The 26,175-nt window shown below is 42.6% G+C and overlaps 1 protein-coding gene and 1 long non-coding RNA gene across 3 annotated transcripts in view; one reads left to right on the top strand and one right to left on the bottom strand.

Annotated features, from left to right (window-relative positions):
- Positions 1-6,396: 6,396 nt before the first annotated feature.
- On the top strand, positions 6,397-25,690 carry LOC114094271 (uncharacterized). The gene is made up of 4 exons (XR_003582996.2): positions 6,397-6,593; positions 7,685-7,834; positions 10,919-11,040; positions 21,078-25,690. It is a non-coding gene; the product is annotated as an uncharacterized lncRNA (long non-coding RNA).
- Azin2 (antizyme inhibitor 2) overlaps positions 10,877-26,175 on the bottom strand; it is a 31,697-nt gene continuing 16,398 nt past the window's right edge. For both annotated transcript variants that reach the window (XM_027937355.3, XM_027937354.3), the window contains 2 exons: positions 14,467-14,678; positions 10,877-11,356 (listed from right to left, as the gene is read on the bottom strand). In XM_027937355.3, coding sequence (XP_027793156.1) covers positions 11,218-11,356; positions 14,467-14,678 — 351 coding nt within the window. In that variant the 3' untranslated portion in view covers positions 10,877-11,217. The remainder of the gene's footprint in view (positions 11,357-14,466; positions 14,679-26,175) is intronic.

Raw genomic sequence — 26,175 nt, 5'->3', positions numbered from 1 at the left:
ATACTGGGGTGTGGGATCACCTGGAATATCTTAGAGACTAACTGCCACACCCTTTTATTGCCTCCTAGTGCATTGTTTAAAGTGCAAAGCTGGCCTCTTCTCCCCTCACCACTCAAAAATTCTGTTGATTTGTTGATACAGCACATAACCCTTCATAATATTCCCCCTATCTCCAGTCCATTCTCCTCTTCCATTCTGTACTCCAGTTCCCGGAAAGAACTCACACCACTAGTATCACACCACTAGTCCTTTTTTTAATTAAATTGTTTTATTTGTTATTTTTAGTTTTACATGACAGTAGAGTATATTTTGGCATATTATGCATACATGGAGTTTAACCATTCTTCTTGTTGTACATGATGTGGATATTCAATGTGATATATTCATATATATAAAAATAGGAAAGTTATGTCCAATTCATCCTGTCTTTCCTAATGCCATCCTCTCTCCCTTCCCTTCATTCCCCTTTGTCTTATCCAATGAACTTCTATTCTTCCCTCCCCGGCACCTTATTGTGGGTTAGCATCTGTATAACAGAAAGGACATTCAGCCTTTTTGGGGGGGCAGGGATTGGCTTATTTCACTTAGATAGTCTCCAGTTCCATCCATTTACTAGCAAATGCCATAATTTTATTCTTCTTTATGCTTGAGTAATATTACATTGTGTGAGGCTGGGGATGTGGTTCAAGCAGTAGTGTGCTCACCTGACATGTGCGGGGCGCTGGGTTCTATCCTCAGCACCACATAAAAATAAAATAAAGATGTTGTGTCCATTGAAAACTAAAAAATAAATATTAAAAATTCTCTCTCTCTTAAAAAAATATTACATTGTGTATATAAACCACATTTTCTTCATACATTTATCTGTTGAAAGGCACCTAGGTTGGTTACACAGCTTAGCTATTGTGAATTGAGGGGCTATAAACATTCATGTGGCCACACCACGAATGTATGCTTATTTTAAGTCCCTTAGGTATATATGAAGGAGTGGGATAATTGGGTCAAATGGTGGTTCTATTTCAAGTTTTGTGAGGAATCTCCATACTGCTTTCCAGAATTGTTGCACCAATTTTGCAGTCCCACCAGCAATGCATGGGTGAATCTTGTCCCCATAATCTCACCAACATTTATTATTACTTGTATTCTTGATAATTGCCATTCTGACTGGAGTGAGATGAAATCTCAGTGTAGTTTTAATTTGCATTTCTCTAAATGCTAGAGATGTTAAACATTTTTTCATAGATTTGTTGACCAATCATATTTCTTCTTCTGTGAAGTGTCTGTTCAGTTCCTTTGCCCATTTATTTATTGGTTATTTGGGGTTTGGGTGTTAAGTTTTTGAGTTCTTTATATATCCTGGAGGTTAATGCTCTATCAAAGGTGCAGGTGGCAAAGATTTTCTCCCATTTTGTAGGCTTTATGTTCATGTTCTTGATTGTTTCCTTTGCTGTGAGCAAGATTTTTGATACCATCCTATTTATTGATTCTTGATTTTCCTTCTTGCACTTCAGAAATCTTGTTGAGGAATTTAGTTCCTAAGCTGACATGATAGAGATCTGGGCCAACTTTTTCTTCTAGTAGGCATAAGGTCTCTCTAGTCTAATGCATAGGTCCTTGATCCACTTTGAGTTTTGTGCAGGATAAGTGATAAAGGTTTAATTTCATTTTGCTACATATGGATTTCCAGTTTTCCCAGCACCATTTGTTGAAGAGGATATCTTTTCTCCAATGTATGTTTATGGTGCCTTTGTCTAGTATTAATTAACAGCATTTATGTGGGTTTGTCTCTGTGTCTTCTATTCTATACCATGGTCTACATGTCTGTTTTGGTGCCAACACCATGCCATTTTTGTTATTAAAGCTCTGTATTATAACAACTTCTGGTATTGTGATGTCTCCTGCTTCATTTTTCTTGCTGAGGATTGATTTGGCTATTTCGGGCCTCATATTTTTCCAAATGAATTCCATGACTGAATTTTCTATTTCTAGGAAGAATGTCATTGGAATTTTTTTAAATATTTATTTTTTAGTTGTAGTTGGACACAATACCTGTATTTACTTATTTTTATATGGTCTGAGGATTGAACCCAGGGCCTTATATGTGCTAGGCAAGTGCTCTACCACTGAGCCACAACCCCAGCCCTCATTGGAATTTTAATAGGAATTACATCAAACCTGTATAGTGCTTTTGGTAGTATGACCATTTTGACAATATTTATTCTGCCTATCCAAGAACATGTGAGATCTTTCCATTTTCTAAGGTAGTCTTCAATTTCTTTCTTTGATGTTTCTTTCTTAGGTCATATTTCTTTAGAAATATTTTTTTCGAGGCTATTGTGAATGACATAGTTTTCCTAATTTCTCTTTCAGTTGATTCAAGAATGATGCATAAAAATGCAATTGATTTATGGGTATTAATTTTATACCCTGCTACTTTTCTGAATTCATTTATGTGTTTTAGAAATTTTCTGGTGGAGTTTTTTGGGTCTTCTAAATGTAGAATCATGTCATCAGCAAATAGGGATAATTTGAGTTCTAATTACTCTGGCAGTTTCAAGGGTGATTTTGAATAGAAGTGGTGAAAGAGGGCATCCTTATCTTGTTAGTTTTTAGAGGAAATACTTTCAATTTTTTTTCCATTTAGAATGATGTTGGCCTTGGGTTTAACATATGTAGTTTTTACAATGTTGAGGTATGTTCCTACTATCTCTAGTTTTTCTAGTGTTTGAACATGAATGGATGCTGTATTTTGTCAAATACTTCTTCTGCGTCTATTGAGATAATCATGTGATTCTTGTATTTAAGTCTATTGATGTGATGAATTACATTTATTGGTATTGAACCAACCTTGCATCCCTGGGATGAACCCCACTTGATCATAGTATACTATCTTTTAAATATGTTTTTATATGAGACTTGCCAGTATTTTATTGATTTTTGCATCTATGTTCATCAGGGATATTGGTCTCAAGTTTTCTTTCCTTGATGTATCTTTGTTGGTTTAGTGGTTTGAGTTTTATCTTTTTTGGTATCAGGGTGATACTAGCTTCATAGAATGTGTGTTGAAGGCTTCCTTTCTGTTTCATGGAATAATTTGAAGAGGTTTGTTGTTAGTATACATAAGGTAGAACTTGAAGGTCTGGAAGAACTTAGTTTAGAATCCTTCTGGTCCTGGGCTTTTCCTTGGTAGGCTTTTGATGGTGTCTTCAATTGTTCTGCTTGAAATTGATCATTTAAATTTTCTCTTTTTTTTTAGTTGTAGGTAAACAGAATGCTTTTATTTTATTTATTTTTATGTGGTGCTGAGGATCAAACCCAGTCCAATCGTTTACATTTTCTTGTGCTCCTGATTCAATTTGGGTAGGTCATATGTCTCTAGAAATTTGTTGATATCTTCAAGATTTTCTATTAGAGTATAAATTTTTAAAATAGTTTGATTATGGTCTGTATTTCAGTAGTGTCTGTCATATTTCCTTTTTCATCATGAATTTTAGTGGTTTGAGTTTTATCTTCATTAGCTTGGCTAAGCGTTTATCAACTTTATTTTTTCAAAGAATCAATTTTTTTCTTTCATCGTTTTCTTTTGTTTCATTTTCATTGATTTCAGCTCTGATTTTAATTATTTCCTGTCTTCTACTGCTTTGGTGTTGCTTTGTTCTTCTTTTACTAGGACTTTGAGATGTCATCTTAGATTATTTATTTGGTGACTTTCTAACTTTTAATGAATAAGCTCAATGAACTTGCCTTTCAGAACTGCCTTCTTAGTGTCCCTTTGATATGTTGTACTGCTATTCTCATCTATCTCTAAGTATTTTTTCACTTCATCCCTGATATCTTCTGCTATCCACTGGTCATTCAATAGCATTTTATTTCATCTCCAGGAAATACAGTAGCTTGTATTTTTTATTGTTGATTTCTAATTTCATTCCATTATGATCTGATAGAATGCAAGGCATTTTATCTCTATTTTTTGTAGTTGCTGAGTTGCTTTGTGGTCTAAGATATGGTCTAATTTAGAGAAGGCTCCATATGCTGCTGAGAAAAAAGCAAATTCAGTTATTGGTGAATGAAATATTCCATATGTTAAGTCAAAATAATTATTTGTATTTTTTTAGTTCTATAGCTTTTTAATTAGTTTTTATTTGGAGAATCTATCCAGTGGTGGAAGAAGTGTATTAAAGTCTTGCAGTAGTATTGTGTATGGTCTATTTGATTCTTAAAATTGAGACTCAATTGTGATGTATGTAAATGTTTCATTGTTTGGGGCACAAATATTTACAATTGTTACATCTTGTTGATGTATGATTCCCATAAGCAGTATGAAGTGTCCTTCTTTGTCCCTTCTGATTAACTTTGGCTTGAAGTCCACTTTATCTGATAGGAGGATAGAAACCCCTGCTTATTTATAGGACCCATGTGAGTGATGTTTTTTCCCATTCTTTTACCGTCAGTCTGAGGGTGTCTTTGCCTATGAGGTGAATTTCTAGGAGACAGCATATTGTTGGGTCTTACTTTTTAATCCAGTTTGCCAGTATGTCTGTCTGTCTCTCCCTTTTGTTGGGGGGTGGGGCAGGCAGTGGGGTACCAGGGATTGAACTCAGGAGCATTCAACTACTGAGCCACATACCCAGCCCTATTTTGTATTTTATTTAGAGACATGGTTTCACTGAGTTGCTTAGTGCCTTACTGTTGCTGAGGCTGGCTTTGAACTCATAATCCTCCTATCTCAGCCTCAGGAGCCACTGGGATTACAGGTGAGCGCCATGGCACCTGGCAGTCTGTGTCTCTTGATTGATGAGTTTAGGCCATTTATATTCAATGTTATTATTGAGAAATGATTTTTATTTCCTGTCAGTTTGATTTATTTGATTTTTAATTTGAATTAGTTTCTCCTTTGATTGGCTATTCTTCTAGTATAGTTCCTCCCTTTGCTTTCTTTTTGTTTTCGCTTCTTCTTCATGAAATATTCCACCACTATTCCTTTGTACACACTATTCCCCTGGTCTGAAAGGCTCCTCTCAGCTTTTCTATCTGGTCAACTCCTACTCATCCACCAAGACCCACTGTTTCTGCTAAGTCTGCCCTAAACTGAGCTGACAAGCTCCCTGATCAAATCTCATTTGGCACCCTGTGTCTTCCTCTAACACAACACTTATGCTATTATCTCATTTGCACATCTCATAGAGCTCAAATTTAACATGTCCCAAAGTTTATTTCTACTGATTTTTCTATGAATGGGCTTTAGGAGGAAATGAACCTTGAAAGTCATCCATTCTTCCTCCTGAAATCTTGCCCTTGGTCTGGGGCACATGCTATTGAAACTCACCAACTCCATCCGAGTTATTAAAATGTCCAGAGAGCAACCATTTGGTGTTAAAGTGCTATTAAATAAAATGTATATGCTGCTATAAAGGAAACTGTGATCATCACATGCTTCTTCCAAGGACAGGAAGAGGGCTGGAAGGGAATAGTGACTGCAAAGTCGCTTCCCAACCTGTTCCACTGGTTACTATCGGCAAATTACTACACATCTAAGCCTCAATTTCCTGACTGGCAATTTAGGTGGTTACCTACCGATGATCACCATGAGCCAGGTCCCGTTCTTGGTGTTTTCAATATGTTAATGTATTCAATCTACATTATGGTGTAAGGCTGATACTGTTATCCATTTTACACTCTTAACTGTGGCACAGTTAAGAACTGGCATAACTAGGATTTCACCACCGGCACTTAGAAGTCAAGAGTTTCTGTCATAAAATCCACTCCGCGATGGGCTGGGAAATAATGCGAGTCCAGGACGAGGACCGGGCATGGCAGACAGGCATTCTTGATTGCCTTAAAATGCTGAACATCTCAGCCTGAAATCAAGAAATACGACAAAGCCCCGGGTTTTCCGCGTGGACTCAGCAAGTGTCTTTCCTCCAGCATGAAAGGGGAGGAGATGAGGCCACCAGAGCCGAGCCCCCTTACTCCGCACCGCTTCCGGGTGCCCTTCCTCTAGGAGACCCCTACTCCACGTAGAAGCGGAAGTAGCCGGTGGGCCGGAGCCCACTTCCGGAACTATTCCCGGCCTTTCAAACCCGGCAGAAACCAGGACACCCTTTCCCACGCCTCCCCAGACCCGGGTTGACCTGTTTCCCGTGGGAGCCCCTCCATGAGTAAAGGTTCGGTTTTCCATTGGTGGAGTTTGCGAATCGGAGCTGCGTTTCCTCCATCTTTCAACCAATAGCTTCAGCTGGTTTTTTTTTTTTCCCCTTTCAGTATGGTAAAGTCGGTCCCTCCTCCCGGCCGATAGAGGGCGCAAGAGTGCGTCGCTCGAAGACTGGGAAACTGTTGGGTACGGAAGTGATGTCATGCACCGGAAACAAACAAGTTTGAAGGACTGGGCTGGTGAGTTCCGGTGTCTAGGAGTCTTATAATCACGGTTCCGCTAGGCTGTGGTGAAGAGATTCGTTTCTTCCTGACAGCCTTAATGTTCAGATGAGAAAGATGAGGGTCCTAGAGGAAGAGGTTTCTCATATTCACTCAGCAAGAAACTCCCGAGACCAGCGCGCTTTCCACATGACTCCTCTGAGCGGAGGACTATCCTTGAGGTGGGCGTGGGTAGGTTTCCCCTTGAGGAGTTCCCGAGGCTGATCTCGCAGAAATGTCCCCATTCCACAAATGGAAGAAAGGAAAGCTCGAGAGGGACGTCCGGCATAAGGAACTTTCCAGGGCAAGGTTACCAGATTTAGCAAATAAAATGCAGGACTCCCGGTTAAAGTTGAATTTCAAATAAACGACGAGTAATGCCTTATCATAAGAATACCTCAAGTATCTGAATTCAAATTTAGCTGTGTGTTCAGAATTTTATCGGGTGGTCCTACCCAGGGTCACCTAGGGTAGCCATTGAGGTATCCTGTATGCCTATGTATGTCCCTCGGCTTAGGTCTCACCAAGTGTGGAGCTGGGTTCTTCCCAAGAATTACCCTGAGGTTATTTTCAGCTCCCCTCACCCCCCAGCTCCTTCCAATGGTCACTGCACGTTCTAGGGCCACTCAGGAGCTAAGCAGAAGGGGCAAGATGCCCCTCCTTGGAATTCAGGGGTATCCTCCATCCTCTGAGCTAGTTTAAAAGACTAGTCAAAAACACTAAGGGACTGAAATGTGAGAAAGGGGCATGAGATGAAGTCAGTGATTTAGACAAGGGTCTCCAGCAATTCAGCTTTTATTGGCATCCCTGTGGGAATCAGCTGAAGGGTTTTCAGAAGAGGACTACCAAGATTGAATTTGTTTTTCACAAAGACCCTTGGACCACCAAGAGGTCAGAACAAATCATCTTATAGGGCTTTAGCTGCTCATCCCATAGATGCCAGAAAGGACTTAAAAGCAGCAAAGGGAGGATAAAACCCCCATGCTATTGCCTCTCCTGTGGTCACTTTACAACTGGAAGGGCTGGCATGGACAGGGTTTCCAGGAAGTGGGGTGGGGGAAATGGCTCCCATGGAGAGATTAACCTATTTCTGTGTCCCTCCTGAGCAGGGTCAGACAGAGATGACAACCTATCTCCCTCTGTTCCCATGGGCTAAGCCTGCCTTTCCCAGGGTGGGGGCAGGGTGCAGGGTAAAGGAGGTATGTGCTAACACCAGTCCATCATTTCTTCTGTCCCTATACCTTTTGATACTCTTTCATTTATCTTCCCAAAGGTCCTGTCATGCTTGTGTTTCAGAAGCATACAAGGCTTCCTACTTCAGAATTGGCTTTCTGTTTCAAGGCCCTCAATGAGTCTACTGCATTGAGCTCCTTAAAGACTGAGGGACTCAACTCTGCATCACAGTATCAACCACAAGGCCCCAGTAAGTACTCAATAAATGCCCAATGCCATTTATTGTGTACCTAAGGATATGGTAGGCCTTAGCATATCCATTTTCTTATTTAATCCTCACAATAACTCTGAGGTCAACATATTCAGCAGTCATGTTTTACAAATGAGTTAATAGATTCAGACAGGTCCTGTTATTGATTTGGCATATATTTCTGAGCATTTGCTCGGTTCTGAGTAATAAGGACAATGCAATGAAAAAATAAATTTGGTTCCTGCTGCTAAGGAGCTCACATCCTACAGGGGCTGATGATACCCACACAAACATGCTGTGAAGTATGTCAAGTGGTGATAAATGCTGCAAAGAAAAAGAAAACCAGTTAAGGGGAAAGAGACTGGGAAGTACTGTTTTCTAAAGGGTGATTCTGGAAGGCTTTATATAAAAGGAAACTTTTGAGCAGAACCTGAATGAAGCAAGCAGTTCCCACAGGGAGGATCATTGTAGAGAAAGGAGAGCGTAAATGCAGGCCCAGCAGTGGGATATTTGAGAAATGGGAGAGGAGACTGGTGTGATCAGGACCAGTGGGGCAGGGAGGAGTGGGAGTCAGAGGTCGTTGTTGAACTTTAAGTGTTATTGTGGGTGAAATGGAGTAACAGGATTTAGCTGCTGAGTGAGGATGGCCTGTGCAAGGGAGGAGGGGACTCACCTGAGAGGGAGAGGGTGGGGGTCTATCTGTAGCTGTTGGGTCTGTTGACCTCCCAGAGTGAGTGAACACACAGGAGCTTCAGAGGTGTGATGCAGGCAGGTGTAGGCAGTGTTGGGAGGAGGATGTCCCTCTTGAAGTCCCAAGGCAGATGGGTCTCAGGGCCTCTGCCAACAGACTGCTTAGCAGGGAGCTCCAAGGGGATAAATGCCTATGCAGCCAGGGCTCCGGGAGACCTCTGGTGAAATCTTCTGCGTGCACACATGCACGCGCGCGCGCACGCACACACACACACACACACACACAGGCCTGAAGCCTTTACCATTCTTCACATTTAATACTTTTTTCTTCTTTTTCTTCAGAAAAAGATAGAAATAAGGAAAAAAAATAACTGAAAAGAAATGATGGTTAGCAATTATTCTCAAGTAAACCTCATCAAGGTTGTGTCTGTCTCAGAAAGGTAAATCCCATGTTCTCACAGCAAAGAGAATATGAACTACGAGAAAGGCTCCAGCCGAGATATGTGTTCAGGCTCCCTGCCAGCTGCTGTCAATTCAAGAGCCCCAGAGAGCCCGCCCCAGTGGACCTGGCTCTGGCGAGGTAATGCGTGATGCCTGGCCCTCAGCACTGCCAGCCACATCTCCCAGAGCCTCTGCCACCTCTGGCAGCCGATGCCAGTTCCAGAAGAAAAACTTGCATTTGCCATCCCCTACCCCAAAAGAGAAGCAGGAGGGGGTCCAGATCTGCCTAGACATCTGAAATAAAAGAAGTCTCAGAAATAGTCTCATAGATGGAGGGTCAATAGTTCCACAGTATATGTCTGTAAAGCGTGACTTTGAGTGACCTCCAAAGGGGCAAGGGAGTAACCACTTGAGATTGCCCTCTGAGTCTCTCCATCCAGAGTTCTCAGCCTATTCATTATCAAAGTGCAAAAAGTAGGCCTAGCCTAGAAAAAAGGAGATACCTGTGCTTCTGGCAAGCACATAGTTCATTCCAAACACGAGGCACATTGCCTCAGTGGATGACCTCACAGCCATGTGAAGGCCCCAAGATTGTCTAAGATACTAAGGCAGGATAGCAGCTTACCCCTAAAAGGAGCTCAAGTAAGGATATGAAAACCATCCTAGTGAAACATCCAGAACAGGCAAATCCATAGAGCTGGAAAGTGGATTAGAGTTGCCAAGGGGTGGAGGAAGGGAAGATGGGAGTGACTGCTGATGGGCATGGGGCTTTTATTGGGGGAGATGAGTATATTCTAGAGTTGATAGTGTGAGCATTGCAGAACTCTGTAAATGTACTGAACACTGTTCACCTGTACGCCTCAACAGGGTTTTAGCCAGGTGCAGTGGCACACACCTACAATCCCAGTGATTTGGGAGGCTGAGGTAGGAAAATCCTAAGTTCAAGGCCAGCCTTGGCAACTTAGTGAGGCCTGTCTCAAAATTTAAAAATAAATAAATAAAAAGGGCTAAGGATGTGACTCAGTGGTAGGGCATCCTTGGATTTAGTCCTCAGTACTATGAAAGAAAAAAGTGAATTTTATGGCATATAAATTATATCTCAGTTTTTTAAAGAAGAAAAATCTTTAGGGTTCCCAGTAGCAGCTGAGAGAAATCTAAATTTTGAACTCTTTTGCTAAGCAGCTCACATACCTCAGGGTCATAGCTTGGGACCCTGGCAGCATGAAGAACATTTGTCCTGGTAAAAAACTGCCAGTCTGAGGAGCTGTCAGGGATGTTGGCATTGGACACAGCAGGACTCTGTAGCCAGCCTTGTCGTAACAGTACTACCTGAATGAGCAAAGCCAACCACACAGCAACCTCATTCTCTCACAGGTTGGGGCAGTGAGAGCAACACAAACATGTTGTAGACCTCTTGAGGGGGAAATGTGGGGCCAGGAATGTAGCCTAGTGGCAAAATACTTGTCTAGAAAGTGGGAGACCCTGGGTTCAACCCCTGGAACTTCAAAAGCAATAACCTCCTGGACACTCTTCCCTTTACCCTTTATCTTTCCTATGAGTTTCCAATGCTGTATCAAATACTCAGTTGTCGCTTCTCTGGGCCAGGCCTTAGACTAGTTGTCAGGTTCACACAGAGGCCACTGGCCAGTCATGAACTCATGAAGGAAGGCAATTCTGACCATGCACCTCAAACCTCACAGCACACCCTTCCTCATGGCACCAAGTGTGGCAGCCTCAGAGAACACAGATGAGTTAGAGAGAGTGGATGCCAATGGGTGATGTCCACATTTCAGCCAGGGCTCAAGAGTGTGGTCAGGACTGAAGTGGACATGGGCTCATCAGGGCAGGGAGGTCTCTCCCCAGGCCCAGCCCAGTCTTCTTTCTGAATTGAACTGCTAGGCTACACTGGAGTATTAAAAAACCTAAATATTTATTTGCTTCATATTTACAAAGGGAGAAGGATACCGAGGGAGACCCCAAGAACACCCCACGCCTGGCTGACCAGGCCGCTTGCACTGCAGAGGAGGCGGACACAGCTGGAAGGGACAGGATTTATGTTGCATACTTGAACTACAGTGAGTGTAAGACTGGTCCTATTTACAGGGCAGAAACACTACAGGTAGAGTGTGGGGGCAGCAGAGCGAGCACCAGAGTCCTGGCCAGAGGGTGCCCTGCTTGCTGCCTTCCCCACCTCTCCCAGAGGCATCTCTGCGGCCCCGCTGGGGTTCTCTGGAGGGGGGGACAGGGCCCGCTCACATGATGCTCGCTGGGGTGAAGACAGGGCCCACACACAAGGTGTCTGTGATCTCCCAGCCACAGGACAGAGGCTTGCACATGCCCTCAGCATCTTCGTCTTGTTCCGCAGGTAGCAGCTGTCTTCGCAGCGCTTCCCTGAGGGTGAGAGAGGGGTGCTGGAGGTAGCTAGCAGGTCCTGAAGCCTAGGGGCTCCTGATGGCCCCTGTATCAGATTCTCTGGCCCCTTAGGCATAGAGCTCTCACCTGAACCCTAAGCCGAGCCAAGGGCAGGGGCAAGGGCTCTTCTCCACTGCCATCCCCACTGCCCAAGAAGAGAAAGGAACCCACAGGATGATCGTTGAGCACTTACTGTGTGTCAGACATGGCACCAGGCACTTTACTTTCATCTTCTAATTTCATCTCCAAACTGTGAACAGCCTTTACCATCCTATCTTACTGATGAGGAAACAGACTCTGAGGAGTGGCCTGCCCAAGACCACATCCCTTGTAGGTGGTAGGACTAGGTTGAACCCAGCTCTCACTCTAGAGCCCACAGTCTTCATACCGAGGCTTGGGTCTTAAAAATAACTCATTCCCTGCTCCCCTCACACAGTCCCACAAGCTATTTCTCCTCCTCTGCACCCACGTGACTAAAGTTCCATCACCTGAGCCACTGCTCTGGCTATAGCTGGGAATCTTGTCCCCACACAGTCAAGCTCCACGCAGCCCAGCTCCTGAACCACCCACTGGTCTCCATCCCACTGACAACACTACGTCTCCTAGGATCACGACAGGACCACACATCTCCCTGACGTGTTCACCTGCTCTCACCCACTCCAGACAGTTCAGCACTGGCCTAGGCCCATCTTTCTAAAAGTCAAACACTCCTCTTGAGCCCCCGGTAACTTCCCTTCACTCTCAGGCCCTGGGTCAGCCCTGCCTGCCTCCCTCTCCATGCTTACAGCCCTGCTTTTCCACACCGCCAGAGGCTATCACATTAGCCACTTCTCAGGCTCTCACATGTCCCTTCCCAGGCCTGTGCCCATGCTTATCATCCTGCCTACATCATCAACCCTCCCCTGACCAATTCCTCCTTGGCCTACATGTCTTGGCTTCAGTGACAGAGCTTTAGAAGAGCAGGACACAGCAGAGTCCTACACACAGGATCTCTCTCCTTGATATCAATAAGGCTTCAATATCTGTGACCCTGACATTTCTCCATTTACAGCAGGACAAGGAAACGTCTTGTGTTACTCCCTGCTGGTGCCCCTGCAGCAAGCTAGCAAGTACTCATGGGCAGGAAGGTGTGGAGCTGTCTGGACACTGGTGGGGAAAGAGCACTGGGCTCAGTATCCATGGACCTGGAGGGGCCATGCCAACTTGTCCTTACTTGTTCTGGGTTCTGCTTCTCCACAAGACCCTCCCTCTTCTGTTCTTTCATACTTTTAGCACATTCCAGTCCCTTACCTGCAGGAAGAGCTCCCTCTGTGCTGAGTCATACAAGTCAATAGCAAATCAGGAGTTGGTGTCTCCAAAGCCCACTGATGCTGGTCCCTTTCTTGAGGAAGGCTCTGGGCTAAGTACCCTCTGACTGAGCCTCTGTCTCCTTATCTTTAAAAATGGGTTGGTCCAGTTTCTTAAAATCTCTCAATGGCTCCCTACTACCTTTAAGACCAAGTCCAGTCTAGACCTCCAAGGTCCTTTTATTTCTCACTTTTTTTTTTTTTTTTTTATTGTTTCAAGGTCCTTTTAGATCCAGTCTTCCCCACATGCCACTCCTTGCATGTGGAGAGCTACTTGCAATTTTGTGACCAAATAAGACCCTTTCAGGCCTCTTGGCCATCCCTTTGACCCGTTTTGGCTTCCTGGACCTGGCTGACACCTCCTAAGAAGCTGTCCTAAGCACGCTCCTTCACTATCCCTCCCTCCTCAGTGGCCTTTTCACTCTGTGTCAGCATCTCTGTGTGTAGATCTGCACCCTGGCTTCTCCAATGCTCCTGTACTCCCAGGACCTAGCACAGAGCAGGTGGTAAAGCAAAGCATTCTGCTGAGGCCACTCTTCTACAGGGGATTTCTTGGCATGTCCATTCAGTTTGTCAGCATTTTCTCTTCTTAGTAATGAGTTCAGCCAACTCTATGTGACCTCCTCCACCTGCAGCTGCTGATGACAGAGCCAGGGAGGGAATACTAAGTCTGTGGGGTGATTGTTCTTGAAGTTTGTCTTTAGACCTTGTCAGAATGCCCCAGGTGGCAAAATCACCACAAAAGCCTATCCTGTGCCCTCACAACAAAAACAACAAAGGTTTGTAGAATGCATGAATGAAAAACGACTCTCCTGATGCCATATTAGGTCTGGGGTTTGGTGGTTTCCTGGGGGCCTGGGAACATGGGCCACACTCATCTGAAAGCCCAGGGGAAAAAAGCCCCTCCCAACTGCCCTGCCCTCTGTAGCCTTTTCCTGCCCATGGGGGTGGGGGGGCTTCCCACTGCCCAGCTGTATGACATCAGGCAAGTGACTCCCCCAGTGATAACACTGATCCCCAGAGTTGTGAGTAAAAGGAAATTACAGTAGATGTCCAAGGTAAGCTGTGCCCTCAGGGCTCAGCAGGCCTGACTCTCCATGTCACACACCTCTTGCCTCGCTAGACCCCAGCACTACCTGAGGCAGCAGGCAGGGCTGGTGCTGTGCCTTTTTTCTAAATAAGACTGAGACTCAGCCCAGGTATGACAGTTGCCATCCAGCTGGTCACTTGTCTGCCTCTGCCTCCTTAAGGTAGCTGGGGGGTCTTTACAAAATGCAAATCATACCATGTCTACCCCTGCTTCAAACAGGTCCTTGCTTCCTGCTACTCTTAAGTCCTTTGCTCAACCTTCATTGCCTTCCCAGATCTAGCCCTGCCCCCCTCTCCAGTCACAACCAACCTCTATTAGTGCCTTGAGTGGTACCTTGGATGCACCACACTTGTACCACGTTCCCTTCCCAGGAACTCCTGCCCACCTCCTTCTGCCTCTTGCCCACTACCTCCCACCCAGCAGTGCCATCTTGCAGACGTGTCTATGCCCCTGCATCCTCTGGGGCTGTGAGCTCCTTGGGGAGCTCCTCTGTAGCCACAGCCACATGCCCAACACAGGCCTCATCTGAGTCAGCCACCAGCAGCCACTTGTCAAACTAGGTTACATGGGAGAGGGTCTCAGATCTCAGCTTCCCTTATTTCTTCAGCCCAGATTGCCTCCCACCTCTCCTCTTCACAGCAGGGGCCCCTTACCAGGCTACCCGGGACATGGCATAGGTGATGCGGCAGGCCTGAGTTCCTCCAAGGAGGGACCCTGTGCCCACTGTGTAGGCTCCCATGTTGTCGAAGACCAGCCAGTCTCCTACATGTAGTTGCGGCAGCCACAGGCCTTCAGCCACACAGTCTCGGACATCAGCTGGGCCCCACAGGCTGCTGCTGTACAAGGGCTGCTCCGTGGATGGTTTCTGCAGAAAAGAGAAAGAGCCCTATCAACTCTTCTGTCCATTCAACACCCTTAACACTTCCTCCCTCAAAAGACTTACATGGCTCCTGTAGTCAACAGGATGATGACTGGATAAGCCTCCTAGCCTGGCATTTAAGGCTCTAACCACTTCTCTGTATTGGTTGCCTCTTATACTGGAAGCTACAATACCTGGTCTCAAATCCAGGTTCCAATGCTTGCTAGCTGTGTGACTTTGGGCAAGGTACTTAATCTCTCTGTGCCTCAGTTTCCTTATTTGTAAAATGAGAATAATAAATAGTATCTACTTTATAGGCTACTCAAAGGATAAATTAATTAGCATATGTAAAGCATTTAAAACAGTGGTTTGTGCCTGACATAATGGTACACACCCATAACCCTAGCTACTCAGGAGGCTGAGGCAAGGGGATCACAAGTTCAAGACCAGAATTAGCAATTTAGCAAGACCCTGTCTGAAAATAAAAAGGGCTGGGGATATAGCTTAGTGATAAAGCACCCCTCAGTACCAAACAAATAACCCCCCCCCCAAAAAAAAAAAAAAAAAAAACCAGCAGCTGGCACATGGCAAAGGCCCAAGAAGTTAGTGTTATTATTGCTGCTTTTATAGTCATTGTTGTTATCACATCTGTGCTTCAGTCTTCACTGTACACTTTCCAGACCTCAGCTGTGTCCATACCACCACAGCCCTCTCCCATCCTCAGTTCCAGCCTATCTGCTCCCACTTTCCAGACCTCAGCTGTGTCCATGCCACCACAGCTCTCTCCCATCCTCAGTTCCAGCCTATCTGCTGGTCCCACCCCCTGAAACTCCATCTTCTATAAAGGTTTCTTGGATCCCCTCATTTCATATCAGATCCAGTGACAGGAACCCAAAATACACAGGTGGGTTAGACCATCCTTCCTCAAGTCTGTAAGGAATGCAGGCCTCCCCCAGTCCATCACAGGGTAACCTCACAAAGGACTCCATCGGGCAAACACAATAACTTCCATTTCAGGGAACAGGCTAAGAAGTTAAAGATTTGCTCAAAGGCACAACTTCCAATGTCAATACATTTTAAATTTTTTCTTGAATGACTTCCAAATCCAGAAAAGGAAATTAACACAGACCATTTGCAGGCAACCAAGATATCAGGGCAGTTTGTCACAGTGTAGGTAGGGCTCCTGCCAGGCAGGTCCTACAGGAAGAGTCACAACCGATGGATGGACATATGCAGATCCTAACTGCCCCCCAAGACCCCTTGGTCCTTCTGCTGCTGCACTCCATGTTCTCCAGTTTCTCCTGTTGCTCTGGGCTTCCCTTCCCCTACCCACTGCCTCCAGTCATGTTCCTTGAGATTCCAAATATGCCAAGTCCCATTTTCCTTTAGATTCTAGAAGAAACAGACTCCAAGGAAGCCTATCCTGAAATTCCATGCTCCCTAAGTTTTGCCTTCATAATGTTTGCCATGATTTGTAACTAAATATTTGTGAAGTGGCTGCTCAAGACTGGCTTCCTGGACAGGTGATAAATTCCTCAAGCCTGAGATAGTGTCAGATCTGTTCTTCCCGCCTCCTGTGTACCTTGCAATCTGGCATACAGTAGGTGCTTGTTGCAGTATTATTTGGGAATGAATGGATGGGTAACATACATATGAGTGATGAGAGTGGGGAAAAAAAAGAAAAAAAGGAACATGGATAGAAACCATCCACAGGTGATAGGAGGAGGCAGTGAGGACCATCAGGTGGAGAAAACAGGAAAGGCATTTCGATGCCTTAGCCAGGGGCAGGAATGAGCAAAATTAAGAAAGAAAAGTCAAAGTTTCCACAAGGAGAAATAATGTTTATGTATTTCACAAAAAGTTAATAAGCTGCTAGTCCTGTTTATAAAGAAAATATGTACAAATTATTAGAAGCAAGAATGAGAACTGTCCTATATTCATTAATTCATTCATTCAGCAAACATTGAACACCTGCTCTATGCCAGGTTCTGATCTAGGAGCTGAGGGGCAACACCAAAACAGATACATTCCTCTATTCATAAAGCTCATGTTCTAGGAAGAGGAAACAAACAGATCTTCATTTACCTTAAGTTCTTATTTACAAGCTTTTTGTTAATAACTAAAATTAGTATCGATTATTCTGAATGATTTCCCTTAGCCTAAATCATTAAAAAACATTTAAAGTTTGGCAAGGGATATGCTGTATGAAACTATCCACAAAAATCTGAGAAAATAGGTTTTAGGTTCTTCCATAATAAAGAGAAAAGGCACTCTTGGGTTGTAAGTTAGCGTTCTTTCACTTCTTATTAGTGAAGCCAAATAAAAAATAGATGGAAAGGGCTGGGGTTATAGCTCAGTGGTAAAGCACTTGCCTAGCATGTGTGAAGTACTAGGTTCAGTCCTCAGCACCACATATAAATTAAAAAAGTTATTGTGTCCATTTATAAATAAAAATATTTTTTTAAAAACAGATGGAAAAAATATTTTAAGGCTTTACAGGAAATAATGCAAATCTCCTGTTTAACTATTTAAATCCATTTTTTAAAAAAAGAACCTGCAAAATAAATAATCCAAAAGAATGTAGCAACAAGACTGTAAATCTCAGCCCTGTATACAAGTCTGATAACTTGAGTAGAAAAAGACAAGCCGCTGTAAAAATCTAAGATGCCAAATCTACTGGCCACTGGGCTTCTCTGAGAAAAGACAGGAAGTTCACTGTTTACAAAGCACGACAATCACAACTTTAAATCTCATCTGGAAGGCAGGTGGCACCATTGTGAGTCCCGGCTAATAGAAGAGAAAACTCAGAGGGAAGTGACCTGTCCCAGGTTCTGGAGGGAGTTAATTAGCAGAACTCTGAGCCATCTCAGATCCAGCTGCCTTCCCCAGAGGCCCACTATGGGAACAGTTCCATAGAAGAAACAAGGTCAAACACCACGAAAGGTATATGCCCTGGATGAAGCATGTACTTGTAAAACAAACAAACAAACAAAAACTTTAAATCAATAATTCCTGTATTATATAAAGTGTACAGAAATATTTTAAAAGAAAAAAATGAGATGAACAAAGGCAACACACAAGTGCCAGAACAAAACATGTATTTAAAATCTCTTTCACGAGCTTATAGGCAAAAATCTGATATGAAACCTTAACTAACCAAATCCAGGCTTATATACAAAGAATCATCTTCAGAAATCAGATGCTTTGCTCTCTGTGGAAGGTGAAGACAACATGGGCAAAGTCAACCACTGTCTTCATCATAATACAAAAAGTACAGATCTATAATGCAAAGATAATTTTTCCAAAACACGTCAAGATGGTATCCAGTAGCCTATTGCAGCTTCTCTAAAACTACAACCAAAATCCCACAATGAAGAGAAACTATTGTAAATAGGGAGCCAACTCCAACTCCATGGAAATACACTAAAATGGCCTCATTTCAAAACCAAAAGCAACCTTACTAAGCAAAGTTCAGTGCCCTCATTTTCCAACTAAAAAAGCAAGGCTCAGATTCAGTAACTGGCCTGAGCTTACTTATCTATGATATGGCAGACCAGGTCTCAATCTCATGTCTTCTGACTCCCAATCTGAAGCCTTTCATCATCCTTATTTTATACATCTTGAGAAACTCTGGCAATCACTATTAGCGGGGAAAGGTATGTAGAAAATAAAATATTACATTGCAAATAATATGTTCACTTGAGAAATCAAAGGGAATGGTAGTTCCTAGAGGGTATCAATGAGTCTTAACAAGTAAGCCAGTGTCTCAGCACAAAAACCACAAGGGAAGTTTGCACTCAATTTAAATTCTTGGATGTACCTGGGCCAAGAAAATAATAAGACCTCAATGGGGAAAAAAAAATACTTGAGCTCTACCTTTTCCTAGCTGGAAAAAAAAAAAAAAAAATTAGTATAGCAAAAAAGAGAAATCTCGCCAGGCTAATGGCACACATCCATAATCCCAGCTACTCAGGATATGAAGGAGGATGATCCCAAGTTCAAGATCAGCCTGAGCCACTCAATGACACCCTGTCTCAAAATAAAAAATTAAAAGGAATGGGGATATAGATCAGTGGTAGAGTGCCACTGGGTTCAGTTCCTAGTACTGAAAGGAAAAAATGAAAGAAATCTAATAAATAGGTTAAATAAACTACTACTAATTGAAATCCCCAAGATATTTTTCTTTACCTTAGAAACCATGTGATAAAAGAATAACTGAGACTATCAGAATACTAATAAAGCAATAACTGACTCGATTTTTGTTAGTTAATTCATAAAAAAATAATGTATCATGCATAAAAAATAACTGAAAAATGAATACCTATATCCTTCCCACCCAGCTAAAGAAATACAAAATTTCCAGTATCTTTGAAACCCCCTTTGTGGCCCTCCCTAATGATATCCCCTTCTCTAATCTCTCTAGAGACAACCATTATCCTCAATTTTATGTTAATCATTTTCACGTTTCTTGATTTCTCAAGACTCTGTACCTAGCCCTAAACAATAGATTTAGTTGTGCATACTTTTGAAATTTATATAATTTAAATTATAGCTTGAAATCCCTGCAGCTTGCTTTTTTCTTGTTGGAACTTACATTACCACAATTCATCCAATTGATAAATACAGCCATAGTTCACAAAACATTGCAAGAATTCACTGCATGGAATACACTGTAATTTATTTATCTGTTGCCCTGCCAACAAACTTAAGGTTGCTTCCACTGTTGTATAAAGATTGCTCTTGGGGCTGAGAGTGTGGCTTAGTTGTAGATTGCTGGCTGACCATGTACAAGGCCTTGGTTTTTGATTCTCAGCGATATAAAAAAAAAAAATGGGATTGCTTCTGTGAATACTTTGATATATGTCCTCAAACATGTATGCCAAGAGTTTCTTTACAAGATTCACCTGGGAACTTAGGGTATATGTTTGTTAGCTTTATCTGATGACAGTTTATTTCACAAAACAGTATACCAACTCCCACCTAGCAGTGTCTAAGAGATCCAGCTATGTCATACCCTCACCAATGCTTTACATTGCCATTCTCTTATTTCCTAATCAAATTGGTATAAAATGGAATCTCATTTAAATTGTAATTTTCCTGTCCTAGAGTACAAGTGAGCACCTTTCATTTTCTATTTGGTTTCCTCTCCTGTGAACTGTCTGGTAAAGTCTTTTGCCCGTATTTCTTTTGCACTGCAACTTAGCAAAACCCTGTCTCAAAGTAAAAATAAAAAGGACTGAGGAAGGCCTAGGGTTGTGGCTCAATGGCGGAGCACTTGCCTAACGTGTGAGGCACTGGGTTTGATCCTCAGCACTACATAAAAATAAATAAATAAAACAAGGGTATTGTGTTCATCTATAACTAAAAAAAAAATCAGTAACTTATAAAAAACAAAGGTCCATCTACAACTAAAAAGATATTTTTTTAAAAAAGGGGGGCGCTGAGGATTAGGCTTAGTGATACCACTGGGTTCAGTCCCCATTGCCACCAAAAAAAAAAAGAAAATAAAACAAATACTGAGATAAGCCATTTCAGATAAATTAGACAACAAGAAAAGGTCATATGCAATGCCTGTGAGCTTATTGTGAAATGGGTACAATTAGTAACAGTAGATATTAGTCCAAAATGCTGAAAAAATAATGTGGCAATATGTATCAAGAGGCCTAACAATGCTCTCCTGTTTTTACCTGGTAATCTTATTTCAGACATTCTTCAAAAGAAAAGAGTTTATATCCTGCTATGTGCACATGTAACAACAAGTTCTACTACTATGAATGATTATAATGCACCAACAGAAAGAAATTTTCTTAATTTTTAAAGAAAATCATTTTCAAATGTGAATACACTTGTAGCACATAAAATGAGCCAGACATGCAGAGATTACCAAAGAGCAAAATTCATAGAAGCATGAATAACAAAAAATTAGCAATGCTTAAATGCCCAGTGATACAGCAATTTTATAGGGAGACAGTAATTTTATAGGAAAGTAGTTAAGAGCTTTTCTTTGGCACCAGACAGATAATCAGAGATGAGTCAGACATAAGCCCTATCCCCCAGAGTCTTGCAGTCTACAGTTAATAAGCATTACCGCTTATGAAGTATATGACTTTAAACAAGATACTTCACCTCTCTAAGCCTCAATTTTCTCATTGTAAAGTGGAATGACAATTCCTACTTTAAAGGATTATTGCAAAAATTAAGAGAGAAATGCTTAGTGCAGCTCTGCTGCCATAAGTGCACAGTGACTAGCCACACCAACATATACATGAACTATGCAACCGTGCAGCAGCACACATGGGGCAATGTACAATGAACAGAGTTCCATTAGAGGGATGCAGAGGGTTGATTAAGCCCCTTTAAATTTTAAGTTGCTTATATAATTTTTAAAAATATATTCAATTCTAGAAGTGGTGTTACGAGCCTGTTGTCCCAGTTATGGAAGCTGAGGTAGGAGGATGACTTGAGAACAAGAGTTTGAGGCCAACCTGGATAACACAGTATACCTCATCTCAAAGAAGGAAGAAAGAAAGAATGGAAGGGAAGAAGGAAGGTAAGTTGATGTAGCCAGGTGCAGCTGTACACACTTCTAGTCCCAGCTACTCAGGAGATGGAGGCAGGAGGACTGCTTGAGCCCATGAGTTCAAAACTAGCCTGGGCAATATGGAGAAAACCCATCTCAAAAAATAAAATTAATTCAATTCTAACATATACTAAGTACTTACTGTTTGCCAGGTTCTATACTGGGAAAACAAGTATGAATAGTTTCTTCCTTCAGGGGTCTCACAGTATAATGGATGATTCATTCAATCATAATTCATTCAATAAATGTTACGCACCTACTGTGTGCCAGGTGCTGAAAATTCAGAGGAAACAATTGAACAAGCTAACTATCTTCATAAAGCCTACCTGCTAGTGTAGAAAACAGACCAATGGTAAGTAAACAAAAACAAGATAATTATAGACATTATACGGAAAATAAACAGGGTGACCAAATTATCTGATGGTTGGAGGCCTGCTTTAGAAAGGTAATGAGGAAAAGACCTCCTGAAGAGGTGACATCTGAGATGAGACATAAAGGGAGAAAGTAAGACAGTCATCTCAGGAATAAGTAAACATCATTCTAAGCAGAACAAGTGTAAAAGCCCTGAGGTCAGAAAGAGCTCAGATGTTCCAGGTACAGAAAAGAGGTCAGTGGGGTGTATCAGGTGAGTGAGAGGGAAGAGGGGGGAGAGGCATCTAGGATGGGCAGGAGCCTCACTAACTAGGGTGAACAGTCTGAATTTTATTTGGAGAGTAATGGGAAGCCATGGAAGGCTTTAAGCCAAGAAGGAACATGATCTTTGGATGTTTAAAAGATCATTTTGTCCGCATTGTGGAGAATGGTTGGTAAGATGGCAGGAAGAAGAGCCAAAAGAGCAATTAGTGGTTATCTGATGGTCCAGGCAGGTGGAGTTAGTGATTTGTATTTAGGGTGGTGTCAGAGATAAGAATGAAATGAACTCAAAATGTATTTTGAAACTAGACTGAAGAACTGCAAGTGGATTCCCTGTGGGAAGAGGGAAAGCAAGAAAAATGCCAACTTTTTAAATTTAAACAATTAGCTAGTGGAAGTGCTGTTTACTCAGAGGAGTTTTGGTTTGGAAATCAAGAATTCAGTTCTGATCAGATTAGATCGGAGATGTGGGATATCAGGAGAAACGTCTTGTGGGTAGCTAGATGCTGCAGTCTGGCTGGGCACAAATAACCGAGCCGCCACGAAGCACTTGTAGGTTCAAAACAGCAACTCTTTATTGCCGAACTCCACCAGCACACTCCACGCACACTCCCCAAGAACTCTCCCGGGCTCCGTGCATACTCCCTTGGAACCTGGGAGAACTCCATGGGAACTCCCAAGTAGCGGGCCCCTGAGGCAGCAAGAGCTGCCCTATTGCCGGACAGTAAAGGTCTAATATACAATTGAATACACAGCTTAACATAACCATCATCATCTCAGTGGCGTCACCTCTCAACCACTCCCTTCTGGCAAAATGCCATGTGTCATCCTGACTTGGCCTTGGCCTTCAACAGCTAGTTAGTTAGGTCTGGAGCCCGGGGGGTGTGATCCAGATTAGAGATATAAATTTAGGAGTGACAAGAGAAGGAATTATATTGAAAGCCTCCATCTGGACATGTTTGCCTAAGAAGTGCATGTAGACAAGGAAGAGGACCCAAGACTGAGGCCTGAGAGAGAATTGAGAGAGTAGGCTGTGGAAGAAGTAAGTACCAGAGAGACAAGGACAGGGCAGAGCCCAGGACTTTGCCACAGAAGCCCAGAGAGAGTCAGGTGTGAAGAGGAGGATGGTCTGCTGAGGACAGAAGGGCCACATGGAAGACCTAGCAATGCGGATGTGACTCTCAAAAGCGTCCTGTGTAGAGTGCTGAACAGACACTAGATGGAAGAAGTTTGGAGGGTGAGTGAGAGCTGAGTGGAGAGGCAGCGAATGCAGGCCATGTGGGAGAGAAGATCGGACATGAAGGGCAGCAGCTACCTTACAGAGTCCCTGGAAGAAGGGAAACGTATGGCCAATAAATATACAAAGAGATGTCCAGCTTCCTTAGTGATTGGGGAAATGCAAATTAAGACACAATGTGATACTATTTTATAGAGTTCCATTGGGCAAACATTTGAAATCTGATGATAATAAGATACCAAGTGTTAAGGGAATGTGGATCCACCAGTCTTTCTTACACAGATAATGGGACTGTCCATTAATACAGCCACGTCGGAAAACAGTTTCACACTTACCTCATGAAATTAGCATTCACATACCTTATCCCCTGCCTTTTCATTCCTTAATAATGTGACACAGCTATGTGCAAGAATTCATAGCATTCACAGAGGCAAAAACCTAGGAAAAGTTCAAATGCCTCGAGAGAACAGATGAATAATCTGTGGCATTTCCACCATCAGTGAATGCTGTGTAGCAGAGAAATGGATGGACTCCAGATCTGTGCTCAGTGTTGATGACTCCTGAACTGTGATATGAAGGGAGAAAAGGCCCAGGAAGGTTGCATACATCATAATGCCATTTTTATAAAGTAAAAAACAAGTGTAATAAATTTTAAATACTTTTCAGGAATAGATTTGTATGTAATGAAACTATACTCAAGAAAGCAGGAGACTGGTAATGCATGAGTCAGATAGTGGTTACTTTGCATGGGAGGTAACAAAGGGATAAGGCCGTAAAATGATAAGGATGCTTATTACACTCAAGGAAACAAAGACAAGGCCTCCTATGAAGTATTTTTATTCAAAAAACTTGGAATCTATCTAACCATGAAATGTAAATAGTTACATTTTAATTAAAAAAAAACATGTTCAGCAGCACCAAAGGGAAATCCAGAAAATCCACCAGTCAGGAAAATCCAGAATGCAGGATGCAGAACACTATAGGGCAAACAGCTTAGTTTCATCAACAAGTAAATTATGAAAAACATTTGAAATGTTAAAAGAGAGTGGGGAAACCAATAGGTTAAAAGAGATGTGGTGGGGCTGGGGGTGTAGCTCAGTGGTAGAGTGCTTGCCTAGCATGTATGAGGCCTTAGGCTCAATCCCCAGCACCAAAGAGAGAGAGAGAGAGAAACCAAATGTACTATGTGGAGTTTCTTTGGCTTCTGATTCTAGCAAGTCAGCTATTTAAAAAAAAAAAAAAAAAAAAAACCACTTATAAGATATTTTGAAAACTGATGAAGGACACTATTGTTAATTTTTTAATTTGATGATGGAACTGTAATTTTTCTCAAAGTCTAACTCTTAGAGATGTAACTACATTTTTTTAAAAAAATCTAGTAATATTTGTCCTATACTTTCCTCATGACATTGTAATTTGTGTGCTAATCTCTCTCTCTCTCTCTCACATACACACACATACACACACACACACACACACACGCATGCACACACAATTCCTATCCAACAGGACTGTATTTCCAAGACACAAAAGATTCTTATCTACTATCATCTGCCGACCTCAGCACAATACTTTGTTGAATTAAAAAAAGAGGAAATGTAAACATCAGAGGGCTAAGCAGAAGTAAATCCTTTTTCCCTACAACTTTTTTATACCTGAAGTCTAAAACCAAAGTCCCTGGAAAGGAAAAGTAGGGACACAAAGCTGTCTTAAGAACTCATGAGGAGTGCATTTCTTGGAGAACAAGGTGGAGACAACCCTGGCTGGGCTGAGTCCCCCTGATACCCTCCCCACACGGCTGGATCTAAATTACATATAGCAAGGTCTCCAGCACCAGACTGGGCCATGCCCTGGGCTCTCTTCCCACAGGGCCACCCTGGGTAAATGGTTGAAGGAGGAAACCGAGGCATCCTCCACAGAGGGAAGAGCACAGACCACAAAGAGTAGGTCACATCCTGGTGGCCAAGTCAGAAATGCCAATTAAGGATCTGTCAAAGCAGAGACCCTGGCACATCTACAAGTCAGTGGGCAGGGACCACAGTCCTGTTATTCTGAGGAGCCAATGAAGGGACTGGAGAGTGGGTCAGCGATGAAATGCAACTGGAAAAGGGGGACTGGAAGAAGAGGGCCCTGCCTGACTGCCATTTGGGCTTGGCTGGCCAAGGTTCAGCCTGGTCCCTTCTCCATGCAGAAGGATGTGGGCTACCACAGAAATGCAGGCAATGCTAATGTGAGTAGAAAATTGAATTCCTCAGCACAGTAGGGGGGCTGACTCAGCTGAGCAGACATAGCCATATATAACTACAAAATGAGAACACCCTAAGCCCCACACAGAGCAGGGGCCCCTGGGAGATGGAGGGGGTTCCCTCTGCCTGCAGTGGCATAAGGGTAGGAAGAGCTCCCAGTAGGATCTTTCAAGACTGATCTGAACAGAAGAGGAACCACATGCACAAAGTCCCAGAGACACGAAAATACAATGATGTGTCTGATACCCAATAAAGCTGCTGGAGCCTGAAGTGTTTTCTATTCTTGTTCCCCTGTTGATATAAAAAACTCATTACCGATGAACTGTTTCTTTTTACTTCTAAGAGTTTACCCCAGAGCAATAAACAGGGGTGTGTGCCAAGATACATTCACAATGCTCAAAACAAGAAGCCATTTAACCCCCAGTACAAGAAAAAAAAAAATACAGGAAACTACATGGCCACCCATTGGAGTTAGATGTGTTGAAATACTATGTAGTCATCAAAAAACATGTTATCGAAAATTAATTAATGGGGGGCTAGGGTTGTAGCTCAGTGGTAGAGTGCTAGCCTAGCTGGTGTGAGGCCCTGGGTTCAATCCTCAGCACTATATAAAGATAAATAAAATATGAGGCTGGGGTTGTAGCTCAGCGGCAGAGTACTTGCCTTGCACATGTGAGGCACTTGGTTCGATCCTCAGCACCACGTAAAAATAAAATAAATAAAGAAAATATATTGTGTCCATATTTTTAAAAAAGAGAAATAAAATAAAGGTATTGTATCCATCTATAACTACAATGAAAATTAATT

Source organism: Marmota flaviventris, chromosome 10 (assembly GCF_047511675.1).
Source record: "Marmota flaviventris isolate mMarFla1 chromosome 10, mMarFla1.hap1, whole genome shotgun sequence".
In the NCBI taxonomy this organism is placed as follows: domain Eukaryota; kingdom Metazoa; phylum Chordata; class Mammalia; order Rodentia; family Sciuridae; genus Marmota; species Marmota flaviventris.
Note: the sequence above shows the minus strand (reverse complement) of the source record. Positions and strands in the feature narration are given on the sequence as shown.